The sequence below is a fragment of the Corythoichthys intestinalis genome, chromosome 2 (assembly GCF_030265065.1).
Source record: "Corythoichthys intestinalis isolate RoL2023-P3 chromosome 2, ASM3026506v1, whole genome shotgun sequence".
Taxonomy (NCBI): Eukaryota; Metazoa; Chordata; class Actinopteri; order Syngnathiformes; family Syngnathidae; genus Corythoichthys; species Corythoichthys intestinalis.
In genome coordinates this window covers 49,915,860-49,934,695 of record NC_080396.1, presented here as the reverse complement: position 1 = coordinate 49,934,695, position 18,836 = coordinate 49,915,860, and the positions used below count along the sequence as shown (strand labels likewise).

The following is an 18,836-nucleotide window of genomic DNA, read 5'->3' as shown; positions in this document are numbered from 1 at the left end:
CGAAGAATGGCATGGGTGGCCTCGATCAGAAGGAAGGGCATAACGTTTGATTCTCCAGTTACACACAGAGTTTGCTCTATGCACTTCCACTCCGGTAAGTTAATTTCGTTTGTTTACGCAAATTTCGGTAACTTTATGCCCTAAGTCGGCCTGTTGTTAGCTATAGCTACAGCTAAACAACTAGCATGCATACATGTGCATTGTCTTCATAAGACGTAATTCCTGTCGTTGCTAAATGAAAAAGCTGTAATATTTTGACGTGAGAGAGTGGCAAAGAATTTGTACACAGGCTACATTTTCTGCAACAAAAAATTTGTACACCCGTGGTCACAGACTAATGTAAACACACATTGCCTACCTTTGCTAGAAAGATGTTGTTGCCGTTTGCTATGGTCATAATGTGCAGATCCTGTACCCATCCGCAGCAAAACCGTTCGTAGCTTTGTAGCGATTTGTAGTTTCGGAATTGCTGATGAGTGTAGTAACTTACGCCAAACACTAAATACAGCATGATGTCCATTTCGCGTAGTGGTGGAAGCTTGTCGACATCTGTATTCCATTTGTGTTCGGCTTGCTCGTAAGGGTCAACATTGTTCACATCCTTAAAATTGCTAACATATCTGTTTTTCTCCGTGGTAACAAGTTTGTCTCTGTATCGAACTGGCAAGTTTTCCTTACTTTTTTCCATCTTTGGCACTCGTAGTTGAATTGTATTTGCCGTTAAGTTTAAATGTCCCGTGATGCAGACGTGCTTCCGAAATGGCTGCGTTGTCGCAAATCTCGCATGATCCCGTGCTGCTCTGACGTAAACGCTTGAGCCTAATTGATGGTGCTAGACGTTTGAGCCATTTTGACTGAGTTGTGCTAGCAGCGATCAATTGTCGCAAGCCTATGCCAATAGACTGGATTTGACGTCGAGTGCTGTCAATGGCAGCCATTTAGTAGAAAAATAATCGTCTTAAAATAATAAGCAATAATAAAATAAGTGTTTTGTTTTTTTTTTGTTAAAAAATATTTCAAATACTGCAGTATGTTTATTGCTTTATATTTACCGATAATTTTGCAAAAAAAAACAAAACAAAAAAACATTTAAAAAAAAAAAAAAAAAAAAAAAAAAAAGTAGTTTAACCCCTTCAGACCCGCATTTTTCTGCTGGTATGCAAAAAAAAAAAAAAAATCTTCGCTGATTTGTTCTTTACTCAAATACAGGAACAAAGTGCAATTTTTTGATCACAGATACAGTATTTCATGCTTTTATTGGTTATTTTTAATGTTAATGTTAAACATTGTTTTTAATGAGAAATGAGCACTTAAGTTTGCCTTTTTTAAGTTGCGTTTTGTCTCACCAATTTTCAAAGAGCCAGAAATAGTAAAGAGGGGGTGCTAAACCTCATGATTTGATTTCGATGGGTAAAGTTTTGTCCAATCATCTCCTGGAAGTGGCAATAGCAACTAAATTCAATGTACCCTAATTTTCACACTATAAGGCGCATCTGACTATAAGCCGCAGCCCACCAAATTTGGCCCGAAAACAGCATTTGTTCATAGATAAGCCGCACTGGACTGTAAGCCGCTGCTATCCTCACTGTTTTATGGGGTATTTACACCAAAAGATAGTAACCGGTCAAACTTTATTTGACAGCGGCATCATACGACTGTCATAAGGCCAAACGAACCACCATGAATCTTTGAACCAATTGGCTGCAAAGCTTCATTCCTTCAAGAAGCTTCATTTGGCCATCACTGCTCCGTTGGTGGAGAGAGGCAACCTCTGCTGCCACCTGCTGTAAACACTGTTGTCATCCAACATACCTCCTAGCATGCATTGCATTGTGCAGACGTAAATTTTAATCAAAATTCATGTTCTGTGCTAATTATTTCTTCAGTTACTGTTCCAGTTGTTTCATCAACTGTTAGTTATGGTATTTGCTAACACTTTATTTGACAGTGGTGACATAAGACTGTCATTAGACAATCATAATTATTGACATGACACTGTCCTGAGCATTAATGAATGCTTATAACAGATGTCATTTAGTGTTATCCGGCAAAAGATTTCACTTTTGAATGGATGTAAAAATTCAAGCTGGAAATAAATGAAGCTAGTTACATAATTTCCCGGATGACACTTAATGACATAAGCATTCAGTAATGCTGATGATAGTATCATGTCATAATTATGGCAGTCTTATGATGCCGTTGTCACATAAAGTGTTACCTATTAACTCGAATAAATCAATATATAAGCCGCACTGGACTATAAGCCACAGGTATCAAAATGAAGGAAAAAGGTAGCGGCTTATAGTCCGAAAATTACGGTATTTATTTAGAGACGTGAATGCTTCATGTCCTTCAGCAGCATGCTCAGGTCTGAAGGGGTTAAGAAAGTGACTGTATTTAAGTCAGTCAACAGTGAACACAGCTCACTCACTTTCCAGATGCTAATGTAACCGCCTCCTGCAGTGTGTTCTAGTACTAACAGCGTAAGTTCGTTTGTTTCAACACTTCCAGTTGGAACGGACTGTCGAACTAGAAATAAACCAGAGAACTACATGTGTATTTAAAAAAACAAAACAAAAAAATAAGTGCCTTACGACAGTCTATTCAGCTTCATGCTAACAAACACTGCAAAACACCATTGATGGGCTCATGAAAAGTGATATTTGTCTGTTATACTGCCAACACTTGGCAGAGGTGTGTGTACCAAATGGAGCAGTGCAGTTTTTAACCCCACCCCTTTGAATAAATTACAGTATTATAAAATGCTAGTTTTCTCATTAAATAGTTGCGAATATCACATTATTGGTTGGAGACTGGAACACATTTGTATTCTTTTCAATGTGGAAATTTGATAAAGGTTTTGAGTTACAAGTGTTCACAGAAAACTCAATTCTCAAGGCACAATTGTACTGGGCTTACATTAATCCACACATATTTTCAGACGAGTTTTTTCCTATTTGTTGTGAGGAAAAATGTTCTTTTTGACTTTACAAGCCACTAAAGGGTCAACAGAAATTGTCTGTCCCACCCCTAATGTGCATCTATTCTCAGGCCTATCCCTGCGTATTGTGTGTGGTGAGGTTATGATGGCGTTAACACAGGGTCACCTCCCCTGTGTGACGCCATTTAAGTCAAGCAGTGGTAAGACAGTTCTGCTGTGCAGGGGAGCCTCCCACTGGGGTGTTAGCTCTTTAACTCCATGCGAGCTTAATCTGTTGTGTAGGTGTTGCTAAATTAATATTTGATGACAGGACTTCATTTTGCAGGCGTAATGTAATTTCTGAAGATTAGCTCATTTTTTATAGGGAGTCGATGATCCAACTACATAATACCCAAAATTGATGACAAACGATGACAAATTCGCCCATTTATAGACAATGTTTTATTGAATATACACCAAAATAATAGGTAAAGCATGCATTCTAGTTAGCGCCAAATACAGATGTATCAGTTTGCATTTTAAAAATACTCTTGTAAACTAAAAATGGAAAACATAATGCAGTACGTTATTGGAAACACTGTTCAAAAAGATGGTCAGGGAGCGTGGGACTAGGTTTCTATGTAATTAGTGTTTCTCGTGTTTTATTTGCAGCTGCTGCCACACTGTTGTTGTGGTTTTGTGTGCAGGTGTGGCCTGATACAGGTTGGAGATAGACTCTTGTCTATCAATGGCATTCCGACTGAAGATGGCACTTTGGAGGAGGCCCATCAGCTGCTTAGAGACTCAGCTCTGGCCAACAAAGTCACGGTGGAAGTTGAGTTTGATGTTGCAGGTACAACTTGTTGTAGCTACAAATGTGTTGGTTAATGAGACCAGTGTTTAAATGCAATTGTTTGGTTATACCAGTCGTCACAACACCTTTTTGCTTCTACTGAAAAATAGGAAGATATGTGAGGGAAAAAGTAATCTTAAATTAATTGTTTCTGTGTGTGTGTGTGTGGGGGGGGGGGGGGGGTGGCGGGGGGTGGGGTAAATTTTAAGTGTTGTTACTATTATAACAACAACAATCACAAAAACCTTTATGTGTTTGAACAGGGTTGTATAGACTTTTTATGTATATTGTGCATAGACTATGAACACTTCCATTTAACTTTTATGTGTGTTTCCATTAGAGTCTGTGGTTCCTAGCAGCGGTACCTTCCACGTGAAGTTGCCAAAGCGAAGAGGAATGGAGATGGGGATTACAATTAGTGGTGAGTGCTATCATAAAACTGTCCAGCACGGTACACTATTGTTCAAATGTTTATGATGCTATATTCCAGGGTTCACTAAATCCGGACCTCGGTGCCACTTTTCCTGTCGTGTTTTCCACGTCTCTCTCCCCTAACACACCTGAATCAAATGATTATGTCATCAGCAACCTCTCCAGAAGCCTGATAAAGATCGTGATTATTTTGATTCAGGTGTGTTGGAGGAGGGAGACATGGAAAACACGACAGGAAAAGTGGCACCGAAGTCCAGATTCAGTGAACCCTGCTATATTCTATTGTCATAACAAACTGAATTTACACAATTTTCACGGGAAAATTGTGCTGTTCTTAAGGCATCAAAATATGGCAAACACAGCTGAATAAAACGATCCACCTTTTTTCTGAAGTCTTATTTTTGGATCGTCAGAGGTAGAGACGTGCGAAATTTCCGATTCTTAGATTATTCGCGATTCGGCCGTGAAAGATTCGAGAACGATTCACAAACATCCAAATTCCGATTATTGAATTATACCAGGTAAAGCAGAACTAAAACACAGCGTGGTCTTCGGGACGCAATGAGGAACGGACCGAGAGTAAATATCATGTACAACTCATGCCGCTAGATAAAAAAACAGTAATACCTGACTGCGGCCGAAAGCTGCTTCAAACAACGCCCAGTTGCTAGTTGCTAAAAACATACGGACACATACGGCTATAATAGATATCACATATATGTACAACTAGATGCAAAATGACAGACGACGGCGGTGTTAAAACATATAAAGAGAACTAGATGCGAAATGACAGACTTGCCGTATAGTAGTTTAGTAGTCTTAAAGCAGTAGACTTCTCTAGAAGCCTCTGTTGCAGCGAACCTAAATAACGTTTTATCTAAAATACTCCTAAATCAACAAAGTCTTGACTTGAATCTATCTTTAAATGAAGAAACAGTTTTAAAACATTGACATTTCGAAAGTAGACAGAAGGGAAATTATGGAATAAAGATGGCAATTTTAACAACTTTAACGGTTGATGCACATCATTAAATTAATTGAATGTAGTTTAAAGCTGCTGATACAGAATGGGGACTTGAGTATTTTATTTACTTTTTCTAACTTGATAATGAAATATTAGTTTGGTTTAGCCTGAGAGGATTTTAGAATAGTTTTGGAACGAATGTACAACACGTTAAAGGCGCGGTGGCGGGGGGGTGTTAAATCAATAATCCGTTTATAATCGAATCGGAGCCTCTGAATCGTAATCAATTGGTTAGGTGCCCAAAGACTCCCACCTCTTGTCAGAGGTCATATATAACAAATACCAGGCACTGTGCATACGCTAATCCAAAAATAAAATGTTTTATAAATGTTTTTGACACTTTCAAATAAAAAAACTTAAAGGAGAATTTATTTTATCTTGTGTTAGGTCTTGTTTTATTTTGTGGCTGTTGAATGTTTATGTACAATATTATGTTCACTAGTTTTGGGTATGTAACTATCAACATTTGAAGTCTTCAAATTCAAGCATTTCAAATCCAACATTTTTTTTTTTTTTTTTTTTTTTTGCATACTAGCAAGTAAGAAGCCTGGCAAGCCACTTATCATCTCTGACATCAGAAAAGGAAGCATAGCACACAGGTAATGTCATTTAATCACATCGATGTTGAACCTGAATCCTTCATCAAAACCACTGTGTATGCTTGGTTATTCACCCATGAAAAACTAAAACTGTCTAACAAATCTATTCAATCACAATTAGAATGCCAATAAAATGTGGTTCAGTAGAGCATTGGCAGAATGCTTCAGAAGGCTCAGTGCCAATTAGAGCTGAGGGTTAGGTTGCGGTCACTCCCCTATGATCCTGATGTAATAGGATTCACATTGTGAGTCAGGAGCAGCTCCCCAGTTCCACATAATAGCTTTGGTCCCCTTTTCCATTTGTAGGACGGGCACTCTGGAGCCTGGAGACAGGCTGCTGGCTATAGACAGTGTGCGTCTTGAGGAGTGCAGCATTGAGGACGCCATGCATGTCCTGGGTCAAGCCGAGGACATGGTCAAGCTCCGAATACAGAAAGACGAGGACAACATTGGTACAGATGTCACTTAAAGTACATTGCCAGCATATCACTAATAGAGATGCATCATTTGTAGGATTTTTTTTAGTAATGTTTGGTTGAAATAAAGCAAAAATGTATTTGTAATTTTATACACGACATTCAATTTGAGTGATTAAAAAAATCAGCAAGTCTTAAAAATGAGCATTCAAACTGATTTAAAAAAAAAAAAAAAAAAAAAAAGTAACAGTTCTCTTCAATCTCAAACGCTCGCTGTGGTTAAAGCTGTCCAGCAATCACTACCGCATTCTCCTTTGTCTTTTGTCACATTTTTCAGTATAGGCACATATACATTGGTACGAAAAAGTATCTGAACCTTTTGGAATTTCTCACATTACAGCATAAAATCATCATTAAATGTGATCTGATCTTTGTCAGAATCACACAGATGTAAAAACAGTGTCTCCTTTAACTAAAATCACCCCAAAATTTATATGTTTTCATATTTTAATGAGGATAGCATGCAAACAATGACAGAAAGGGGAAAATAAGTGAACCTCTGCCTTAGGAGACTTAAAGAACAATTGAAACCATTTTTTTACCAAACAATTTAAGTCAGGTGTGTCTGCCCACTATAAAACACACATCTGCTATTAATTGTCTTGATGAGAAGCATTGTCTGATGTGCATCATGGCTCGGTCAAAAGAGCTGTCTGAAGACCTGTGATCAAGGATTGTTGATTTGTATAAAGCTGAGAAAGGATACAAAACCATCTCTAAAAGTCTGGATGTTCATCAATTGACAGTCGGAGAAGTTGTCTACAAATGGAGTTTGGCACTGTTGCTTTTCTCACAAAGAGTGGCCGTCCACCAAAGATGACGCCAAGAGTTCAGCGCAGAATACTCAGAGAGGTAAAAAAAGAACCCTAGAGTGTCTGCTAAAGACTTACAGAAAACACTGGTGCAGTCCAAGGTCTTTGTGCACACGTCAACCATATGTAAAGCTATGGCCAAGAATAGTGTTCAATGGAGGACTCCATGGAGGAAGCCACTGCTGTCAAAAAAAAAAACATTGTTGCTCGTTTAATGTTCGCAAAAAGGCACATGGACACTCCATAGATGTTTTGGCAAAATATTTTGTGGACTGGTGAAACCAAAGTTGAATTGTTTGGGAGTAACCCACAACGTCATGCATGGAGGAAAAATGTAACGGCTCACCAACATCAACACCTCATCCCCAGCATGATGGAAGGAGCATCACGATTTCGAGCTGTTTTCTGCCTCAGTGCCTGGACACCTTGCATTCATTAATGGAAGAATGAATTCAAAAGTTCATCAGGATGTTTTGTAGGACATCCTCAGGCCGTCTGTCAGACAGTTGAAGCAAAAAAGAGGATGGATGCTTCAATAAAACAATGATCCAAAACACAGAAGTAAATCAACTTTAGAATGGTTTCAGAAGAATAAAATACACGTCCTGGAGTGGCCAAGTCAAAGTTCAGACTTGAACCCCATTGAGATGCTGTAGCGTGACCTAAAGACAGCGATTCATGCCAGACATCCCAGGAATCTGACTGAACTACAGCAGTTTTGTAGAGAAAAATGGGCCAAGATTAGTCCTGATCGATGTGCCAGACTGATCTGCAGCTACAGCTTCGTCTGGTTGAAGTTTTTGCTGCCAAAGGAGGGGGCACAAATTGTGATGGTTCAATTATCCATTTTCCCCCTTCTGTCATTGTTTGCATACCATCCTCATTAAAATATGAAAACCTATATGAAAACCTGGTTTTAGTTAGATCACAGTTTTTCATCTGTGTGATTTTGACAAAGATCAGATGAAATTTGATGGTGATTTTATGCATAAACGTGAGAAATTCCAAAAGGTTCAGATACTTTTTCATTCCACTGTATTTGCACACAGCTATTACTGTATTGTCAAATTCATCGTCAAAAGTAAAACATGCTTTATTTACACTGACTGATCATTTGTTCTCTAGATGAGCTGGAGATGTCTGGCTCGATCATCTACACTGTGGAGCTCAAGAGATATAACGGACCTCTGGGAATCACTATTTCAGGCACCGAAGAGCCTTTTGACCCAATCGTCATTTCGGGTCTAACCAAGAAAGGCCTAGCAGAGAGGTAAGATGTTGGTAGGGAGAGGTTTTGGTCAAGGTAGTTAATAAAGTGCAGGATGACATTTGCATGAGAGTAGACTAGCAGTATGGCACGGCGTTGCTGGGCATACTGCTTGTGCTGGGTTGTTTTGGCCAAGGTTTGTTAAATTGAGACATAAGAAACCTCGAAATCAGAGATTCCCCATTTAAAGAATTTTTTTTTTTCATGTATGCTGGATGGATTTATTGAGCAATATGGCCCAGAGTTGCTTGGGTTTGAGTAACATGAACACAATACAACCGAATGGCAGATAAAACATATTTTCCTTAGAGATGCAGATAGAATGTAGTGAAAATAAAATGACACCATAAATGGGTTAATGCGCAATCTGTACAGAATTGTGCCGAGTGACGTAGAGAACAATGAGTTCTTGTTTCACACTTGCTGCTCTTGTGCCCATAAACAGCACGACCCCGAGAGGTAGAGCCTTTATTGAACAGAAAACATCAGATCATAACTGCAACCTCCACTCTGTCATGGTTACAACTACCAATGAACCATTGCGGGCATAGCACATAAAACAATAATAGTTGCTACAATATGAATATCCAGCCGAAATTAATCCCATCTTGATATTCTGGAAATTGTACTTTAATTTTTTTTTTTTTTTTTTTTTTATACCAGCCTCTTGTTGTGGAGTAGTAAAAGCCACAACATATCACCACAGCACATTTTAAATTTGTACATAAAACCGTAAAGTTTGAAAGCCAAACTTTGGAATTTTGAATATTTCGCACTAAATGAAGACCTACAGAGTTCAAACCCATCTAAGAACACTCCTAGAAACTAAGAATAACTATGTAAAATTTTCATCCGTTTTAGAATCCATATACAATAGAAGAAACACAAACACACACTTTTCCATTTTATACAAGTATAGATAAAGGGATGCTAATGATTTTTTTTCACTTGAATAGGTCTGGATACAATGGCTGACTGACTTTGATTTTCTATTACAAGAAGCCCCTTTGTCTGCATTTCAATTGGCGCACTGACAAACGCGTTGTTTTCTGACCAGTCCTTGCTCTCTGTGCTGTCTGGCATCTCCGTCTCCTCCTCTCTGCTACTCTGCAGGACCGGAGCCATTCACATAGGAGACCGCGTGTTGGCTATCAATGGGATCAGTCTGAAAGGCAAAACGCTGAGTGAGGCCATCCACCACCTGCAGATGGCAGGGGAGTCGGTCACCCTCAAGATTAAGAAACAAGCAGACCGCATGACAGCGTCTCCTCGTTCCCATGGCAAGATGGCATACTTTCAACTACAGTGCATGTACTTTCTCTAGGGCAGTGTCAGACTCTTCTTTATCGACCCATATACAGTGCCTTGCAAAAGTATTCGGCCCCCTTGAACCTTGCAACCTTTGGCCACATTTCAGGCTTCAAACATAAAGATATAAAATTTTAATTTTTTGTCAAGAATCAACAACAAGTGGGACACAATCGTGAAGTGGAACAAAATTTATTGGATAATTTAAACTTTTTTAACAAATAAAAAACTGAAAAGTGGGGCGTGCAATATTATTCGGCCCCCTTGCGTTAATACTTTGTAGCGCCACCTTTTCCTCCAATTACAGCTGCAAGTTGCTTGGGGTATGTTTCTATCAGTTTTGCACATCGAGAGACCTACATTCTTGCTCATTCTTCCTTGCAAAACAGCTCGAGCTCAGTGAGGTTGGATGGAGAGTGTTTGTGAACAGCAGTCTTCAGCTCTTTCCACAGATTCTCGATTGGATTCAGGTCTGGACTTTGACTTGGCCATTCTAACAACTGGATACGTTTATTTTTTAACCATTCCATTGTAGATTTGGCTTTATGTTTTGGATCATTGTCCTGTTGGAAGATAAATCTCCGTCCCAGTCTCAGGTCTTGTGCAGATACCAACAGGTTTTCTTCCAGAATGTTCCTGTATTTGGCTGCATCCATTTTCCCGTCAATTTTAACCATCTTCCCTGTCCCTGCTGAAGAAAAGCAGGCCCAAACCATGATGCTGCCACCACCATGTTTGACAGTGGGGATGGTGTGTTCAGGGTGATGAGCTGTGTTGCTTTTACGCCAAACATATCGTTTTGCATTGTGGCCAAAACGTTCAATTTTGGTTTCATCTGACCAGAGCACCTTCTTCCACATGTTTGGTGTGTCTCCCAGGTGGCTTGTGGCAAACTTTAAACGAGACTTTTTATGGATATCTTTGAGAAATGGCTTTCTTCTTGCCACTCTTCCATAAAGGCCAGATTTGTGCAGTGTACGACTGATTGTTGTCCTATGGACAGACTCTCCCACCTTAGCTGTAGATCTCTGCAGTTCATCCAGAGTGATCATGGGCCTCTTGGCTGCATCTCTGATCAGTTTTTTCCTTGTTTGAGAAGAAAGTTTGGAAGGACGGCCGGGTCTTGGTAGATTTGCAGTGGTCTGATGCTCCTTCCATTTCAATATGATGGCTTGCACAGTGCTCCTTGAGATGTTTAAAGCTTGGGAAATCTTTTTGTATCCAAATCCGGCTTTAAACTTCTCCACAACAGTATCTCGGACCTGCCTGGTGTGTTCCTTGGTTTTCATAATGCTCTCTGCACTTTAAACAGAACCTTGAGACTATCACAGAGCAGGTGCATTTATACGGAGACTTGATTATACACAGTTGGATTCTATTTATCATAATCGGTCATTTAGGACAACATTGGATCATTCAGAGATCCTCACTGAACTTCTGGAGTGAGTTTGCACTGAAAGTAAAGGGGCCGAATAATATTGCACGCCCCACTTTTCAGTTTTTTATTTGTTAAAAAAGTTTAAATTATCCAATAAATGTTGTTCCACTTCACGATTGTGTCCCACTTGTTGTTGATTCTTGACAAAAAATTAAATTTCATATCTTTATGTTTGAAGCCTGAAATGTGGCGAAAGGTTGCAAGATTCAAGGGGGCCGAATACTTTTGCAAGGCACTGTAAATATGATGGCCTCATTTTATTACATACAAATCGGATGATGCCCAGGGCTCCACATCTTTTAACTTTGTTTTTAATTTTACTGTGATCACTGTAAAACATAACCTGAAGTTTTAGGGTCATAGGTAAATTTGTATAAATTGACTCACAATATATTCATTTTCATCTGATTCATGGATTATCTCCAACAACTGGGATAAAGTGTGCAGCAGAAGTTTTTTGACAAAATTACAAAATCAAGAATAATGATTTTGGGGGGGGGGGGGGGGGTACAAACCAGCAAAATTATTGGTCGCAGAAATTTTACTTGCTACACTGTCAAAACTCATGGGCAAAGTACCTACAACTAAGAAAAGTCTGAAGAACTTACTGTAATACCTTTATTTTTTTCCCAAACATGCTACTACCTGGTTTTGGAATTTAAAAGCCATTTTTCATTTTTCTTTTCTATTATAAAATGGACATTGGTATCAACAACATAAGGCTTGCTCTTAAAGTCTTTAACAGTGATGGCAATCTCAAATTTACCGTAACTTTAAAAAATTGGGCACAAAATATGAAGTCAATGCAAATGATTTGCTTTTGGGAGCCCCCAAAAATTATGCGTTTCATGTGCGTCGGGCCTTATCTGACCTTAACTCATTGGCTGCTGTGGTATATGTGCCGAGTTATTGGTCATGTGTCGTTTTGTATAGTTACTCTTGCAGGGATTTAATCAAGGGCAAATGGTACCTTACAGTCCACGTGACGGGATGAGAGGGAATGTCTGCAACCCTTGGGTGAAGTTACATGATGTTGTGACATTGTGCTAGCTCTTGTCAAAAACCGTTGCATTCAACATCGATTAAGGAGTGGCATTCTTTAGTGATTGCATCTTGATGCTGCTGCTATATACAGCCACATAGGAAGAAAACATCTCTCTCGACCTGATGAGTGAACAAAGGATCATCTTGGGGTATTTAAGAGAGATAGGGGCTCGGCCTCTATTTTTCCTACCATGGGCTTGTGACGAGAAGACTTTTGTAAGAGTAGACATGAGACTTCTGCCTGAAATAAAGCCTCTGTGGCTTTTTTGGAGAGTCTTCAGGAAACCCATCTGGTCAAAAAAAATTACCATACAAAACTGCCATTGACGGCGATATACTGTATATTTGTTAATCCGAACCCAGTCTTCCAAGTTCAAATGGAATGGACGTCTACTTGGTGCCAACTTCGTTCTGCTGTGAATTTAAACAATGTAGAGCCACATGAATGGATGTCTATTATCGTGAATTTGGTATTAAGTTGCTGTACTGCCTTTTGACTCCCTATCTGCTCAATTTCAGAATATGATGGGAGGCGAGTCCTGGACAGAGAAATTGGATTTTTGAGTGACCTTGAGGATGAACTGATGGACTCTCAGAGAATGGGTAAACTTTCAGAGATGTACTCAGCCACCGTGCCCAGTATCGACTCCGCAATGAGCTCCTGGGACGGCTCGGGATGCGACGCCGGCTTCAGTAGCCAAGGTGAGGTCGGGAGAGTAAGCTCATTCCCAAAGCAGCCTATTGTCTCTTCTGTTTCTTTTAATATTTTCTTCTTTCTTAGGAACTTATCTCCACAAAGATTCATTACTCAATCCCAATGAATGGAGGAGAACCAAGTACAGGAGCCCAGTCGGGTCCAGCTCTGCAGGACTGCTACATCACACAGGGCTCTACAACGAGCGACTTACAGAGGATGACTGGGAAAAGATGCCCGGGTAAGGTCTTTCTCCTTCAGGTTTTCTCTCGGCACCTTTTTAATGTCAGTGCAGATTTATTTTTTTTCATTGTAATGTACGTATTTCTGTGAGCTTCTGTGCTTTTTTTTTTGTTTGTTTGTTTGGTGTCTTTGACAATGGCAAACTGCACTGCGTGAGCTAGAAGAATATTAAAGCACCATTGCAGCATTTGCTTGTCAATTGATGCTTTCATGTTTTGTTTGCTTGTCCAAACTGTCCTTTTTTCTTTTTTCTCAGGTATTCTCTCTCTGATCTGCTTTACTAATTGCCCACAAGCTCTTTGGTGTGTCACCTTTTTCATGTCCACACCAAACACATCTGGACACGTCAGCCATATGTCTCCTTGTACCTTTTTTTCCCCCTTTTTTATTTGTCACATGCTTTCTTTGTTCTATTTTGGGGGGTTAGTAAAAGGTAGTTGACATTTACTTTTGTATTTAAATTTTTGAAAAAAAACTTTTGAAGGACTCTTCTGTGTTTGAGATGTGAATTTGCAATAACTTGCCCCCCATCGGTGTGGTCTTGAGACTTTCAAAGGGAAGCTCCTTCGCGAAGCCAAACCCATCCCAAAAAAGCCTACTATTCCTACGCTGCTTTTGAAGGCAGCACCGGCCTCAAGACGGCAAGACTGCTCTCATGTTGTGGTTCCTGCGTTGTCGTAGATTCATCAGCCCCCCTCATTGCCATGGCACCCTGAATCAGGATAGCTTCTGGTCTCAGGCTATTCAGGACCTGGAGACTTGTGGCCAGTCTGAGATCCTCAGGGAGTTAGAGGTAAGCCTACTTTCCCATCCCCCATTTCTGACTTTTTTTCTCGTTTTGGTCTGCGCTACCCCCCTGTGTCAGGCTATATGATCAAGCCAGATGAAGCTTTATGATAATCTCTTGAGTGTGTAATCTGCTATTAAACCAGACAGGACAGGGAGAACACCTGTTGCCTTATACGAAGTGATGTTTACAAAGCACAACACATTCAAATTCTTTCAATACGTACGAACCTGTCATTTTTTTTGTTTTGCATGTGTTTTTTGTTTTTTAACAGGCATCTATGACAGGTAGCGCTTTTAGTCTATACCTAGAGGAGACCAAGACAGATGAAGACTCCATGTTTCTGTCAGAAATAAGTCCTATTAAACAAGAGGAAACGAATGTGGCACCAAAGAACAGGAACAAGCTCAACATGTTGACCGGATGTGGCAGGGGCTCAAATAGTTTGTCTTCTATGACCCTGGCCCTTCACAAGGTAGGTTTTAAAATGGAATACACGTACCATAGGTCACATTAAAATGAAAAATCTGTCTGCTTCACTCATCCTAAAAAAAGTTCCCGCTCACATTAGTGTTTTCTGAGGATGTAGCTTGTTGACGCAATGTGTGTCCTTTACAGACTGACCTTAGTGAGACAGTGCAGTTTGGATAATATCATTGTTTGAGATGAAAGTCATCATGGCAGTAAATCAAAGCCGCTTTTTGACCTCAACACAGCCATGTGTAGATAGTCCTAGCATTTGAACGTATTGGGAAGTACTCAGTGCTTAATTTGTAAATAATAAGGTGCCAGAACGCAAAGTACATATGACAGTGCAGTGATGACGAGACGGACACAGGTCCCGGAATATAAGCAGAAATGGTGCTGAAACAACATGCAAATGCCCACTTGCCATGCAGTGGGACTTATAAGCCTCAATTTCGGATGATAATAATAATAATAATACATTTTACTTCTAGAGCACTTTTCAAGCCACACAAAGACTGTTCACAAGAGAGATGGAACCATAGTACCAGCAAAACAATCATGAAAGAATTAAAAGCATAATATTCATGGTATGAATGTTATGACAACATTTTAGAATTATTTAGGCTATACTCTGCACAGCACGGGCAATTGTCCACATAACCACAGGTGGGACTTGCAGTCGGCAATTAGTTTCTCAACAGGTCTAACTTGTATAACATTAAAAAAAAAAGATTGGCACGGCGGCCTATTTAGTTTACCATATTTAGTTGTCCAAAACATTCCTTGTTGTCATTGTTGCTTTTCTGACTCGTTTGTCTGTCTTTTAGGCATGTTATAATACCGTTTGATCCTAAAGTTTTTTCTAATTTATGTCAGGGGCTGATTTGTTGGTACAACTTTTGAGCGTATCAACAAATCTATGACTCTTTCAAATGACGTAACATTTTTATCAACAACATTGTTACTAGCATCTCCAAGGGGCCGCTGTCCTGTTTCAGTGTGACCGGCATTGCCATTCAGAGTTGGAAGCACCGCTAACCAAAAGTGCAGATTGGAAACAACATGCAATTCTTGAGATATGTTCTGTAAATGAATCTATGGATCTTATTTTATCCTCGCGACCCGACCCCGGAGCAAGCGGAAGATGATGGATGGATGGACATTTTTTAAAAAACGTTTTTATATTGTAGCATCACCGGGGCTGTCATCGGCCTGGTAATTTATGCGTCAACGCGGGGCTCCTATTGGTGCGCCAGCGCGACGCTCCGATTGGTGGACTGCATAGCCGCCCGCCAGTGACTTGTTGTTTTGCATTAGGGTGGCGGAACGAATAATAAAATGAGGGGGTAAAAAGCGTCATGGTTCCTGTGTTATTTTTGCTGCCAAGCTTTCACTTAGCAAGCGTTACAATTCACTGTTTTCTGTTCAGCCCAAATGCTTGATGAAAAGTTTGGGCAACCATGACTTTAGAGCGGTGGTTTCCAGTGTTACATAATGCGTGCTCCATTCGTAAGTGTGCAGTGATTCGTGGCGTGTTTTATTGTAGAGAGTGCTAGCGTAGTAAGTGACGATGATGAGTTCATCACCTCATATTCTCCTCCACGGCGCCCGGCATAATATTATCATTTATATTACACTCAAAAGATGCTGGATCGGACTAAATAAGTTCCGGAACACGTGGAGTCCAAAATCAAGAGGTGCCGGAACATGATCCAGCACAAATTAACCCCTGGAAGTACTGTAGTGGGAAAATGGTACAATACATAGATGCGGTTGACAATTTCTTCACAGTACACGCTGTAATTTCTCATTAACCTCTAGCATTTCTGAGCTACATGGCATTGTGTCAGTGCATTTTAAGTTTGGTCTTTTGTCATTGTTTAATAAAAAAAAAAAAGAATAAATCTGCATTTGTAATATGGCTAATTTCTAATGATATACCCAAGAAAATGAAAAAAAAAATACAACAGTACAATATGTTCCATGTATGCAGGTGACTATCAGAAAAGACCCTGAGAGCCGTGACTTTGGATTCAGTGTATCTGATGGGCTTGTGGAAAAAGGTGTATTTGTCAACATGATCCGCCCTAAAGGCCCAGCTGACCAAGCGGGCCTGAAGCCTTATGATCGTATACTTCAGGTACCTCTTCTTTCTGTAAAGCGATCCTTTATTATTGACAAGAGTATTTGGATGTTTGATCTTGGTCACAAAACAAATGAAACTACTGTATTTTCCGCACTATAAGGTGCACCTAGAAGCTTTCAATTTTCTCAAAAGCCTACACTGCGCCTTATTATCTGATGTGCATTATATATGAATGGATATTGGTTAATCATGGCATGATATTCAATTTAGTGCAGCTCCATCTAGTGGATGCATAACAAAACCCCAACCACGATGACTACTACTACTACTACTACTACTATTGCACCTTACAACGTGGTGTGGCTTATGTACGAAAACTTTTAGAATAGGCCATTCATTGAAGGTGCGCCTTATAATGCGTTGCACCTTACAGTGCAGAAGATATGGTATACTTAAACTACCACCGTATATGGGCGCTACTGTGTAACAAGTCATATTGACAAGGAAACACAATTAACAACTTACACAATTTCATGGATTCTTCCAGGTGAACCGTGTGCGGACCAGAGACTTGGATTGCTGTCTCACTGTGCCACTAATTACAGAAGCGGGAGCCAGCCTGGATCTGGTCATTAGCAGGAATCCAGTGGAAACTGGTAACACCAGGGGTCTGCCCGGCGACCGTAACGACCCTTCCGTCTCACTGCTCTGCTTTTCCGAGCAGCGCACCAACAGTATTGCCCTGTGAGCACTAACACAGACGTTCTGGCACCTCGCACACGACGTCACATTGCACCTGCTAGATGTTCACAGCATCCGCAGCACAGTGACACTTACAGCACCGCCGGCGTTAATCACCACATTCACATGATGCTTTTCAGATCTGTTTTTTGGGCTCACCCTCCCCTCCCTCTCCAACAGCACATTGCAAGGTTATATAACATCAGAGACATTACTCACAGTCACACGCTGCATACAACTAGTTCTTGCATTGACTACTTGACCACTAACACGCAGCCATTTATTATGCCCACACATGCACAGGGTGTTAGCACATTTAAGGTTTAAGGTACATATGTTTTCTTGGCTCACTACCCATGTTTCCATCGAGAAGGATCGGTCTCCCCCGAGTAAAACTCTCACCGCCATCAGCCAAGCATCATAAAAGGTTACGTCGTATAGGCTATGTTGATCTCGGGAATGCTTGCAAAGACATGTCTCTATTCTCCTGGATGGCCTTGAGGTGGATTAATGCTAACATCACTTTTTTTTTTTTTTTTTTTTTAAATACTTCACATTTTCTACACTGTCACATACACATTTTCACTTTTGGTTTTCACTATAGGATGTCTGCTCATTGTTTCAAATGAAAGTCTCTCTTCATGTTGGCTAAATGATTCTCTTTGGTGGTTTTGTTTTTTTGGACCACCAGCTGACCCCGTGTTGCTGGTACAACCTCAGCAAGTGACTTATTAACTTACAGAAGCCCCCGCTGTCACGTCTTGTTTACCTCCATGGGGTTGTTGTCAGCGTGCCCCTTCAATCTTACCCCTCCAGTTTAAATGAAGAGTTGACATCCTGTTTTTGGCTGCTGTCTGCACAGCCTTAAAGACCCGTACAGTGTTGGGATGTCAACTCTACTCAGTTAAACTAGCAAATGTCTACAGAGGCCTATTTTTAAAAGCTTTATATACTGTATGAATAAAATGTTCTGATTCTATTTAGGTGTAGAGTAAATGTTTTTAATTCTCATACAAGCATGTGCAAATTGAGTTAACTGTTATACAGAATGTGGAATTTTATTTGAAGTTTTTTTTTTAATATAAAATGCTTTTTTGTGTTTTTTTTAATAAAACCTATCAAAAACCATGACTACTTTACTTCTAGCTTTACATGCTCGCGAAACCTGTTTAATGTTGAGGTCGATCGCTCGGGTAAGATTCCATAAGGCAAATTTTCTGTATTGCACTGGTTACCACTACGTAATACCATTATACATTTTGACTGGTCAAAATGGATTGAGTGAATGTCTATTGCCGCACTGAAACATGATCATTCAATGCCAGCCATCACAGTTCACATAGATGCCTGTCAAAGGCAGTGAATGAGTTAATTTACCACTAAATGGAGCCAGTGTACCACTGGAAAATCACTGCTCACTGATACATTTCTTCTTTGACCTGAAATAGTCCTAGAAAGTTCATCAAGTTTCACTGGCGGTGCCCTAATCAAACAATGAGTGTTTACATTGTGCTATGTCTTATCAAAGTTCAGTTGCAGTCAAGGTGTGTTTGTGTGTGCACATCTGACGCCGCCCTTGTCAGTAAGTTCTCTCCTTGATTGATTGTACGCATTAGATTTATAGCAAGTCACAACGGAGTGTGA

General features: G+C 40.0%; 1 protein-coding gene across 3 annotated transcripts in view; it reads left to right on the top strand.

Moving 5' to 3' along the window:
• Nucleotides 1–18,624, top strand: part of LOC130904536 (glutamate receptor-interacting protein 2-like) — a 43,550-nt gene extending 24,926 nt beyond the window's left edge. Inside the window, exons 13-24 of one of the 3 annotated variants that reach the window (XM_057817361.1) lie at nt 3,628–3,773; nt 4,114–4,194; nt 5,765–5,828; nt 6,135–6,280; nt 8,242–8,386; nt 9,497–9,663; nt 12,693–12,875; nt 12,955–13,108; nt 13,792–13,903; nt 14,172–14,372; nt 16,359–16,505; nt 16,999–18,624. In XM_057817361.1, the coding sequence (XP_057673344.1) occupies nt 3,628–3,773; nt 4,114–4,194; nt 5,765–5,828; nt 6,135–6,280; nt 8,242–8,386; nt 9,497–9,663; nt 12,693–12,875; nt 12,955–13,108; nt 13,792–13,903; nt 14,172–14,372; nt 16,359–16,505; nt 16,999–17,199 (1,747 nt within the window). In that variant the 3' untranslated portion in view covers nt 17,200–18,624. Of the gene's footprint in view, nt 1–3,627; nt 3,774–4,113; nt 4,195–5,764; nt 5,829–6,134; nt 6,281–8,241; nt 8,387–9,496; nt 9,664–12,692; nt 12,876–12,954; nt 13,109–13,366; nt 13,904–14,171; nt 14,373–16,358; nt 16,506–16,998 lie in introns of those variants that run through there. The other 2 variants (XM_057817372.1, XR_009060863.1) reach the window with 2 other exon arrangements.
• The last annotated feature ends 212 nt before the right edge of the window (nt 18,625–18,836 follow it).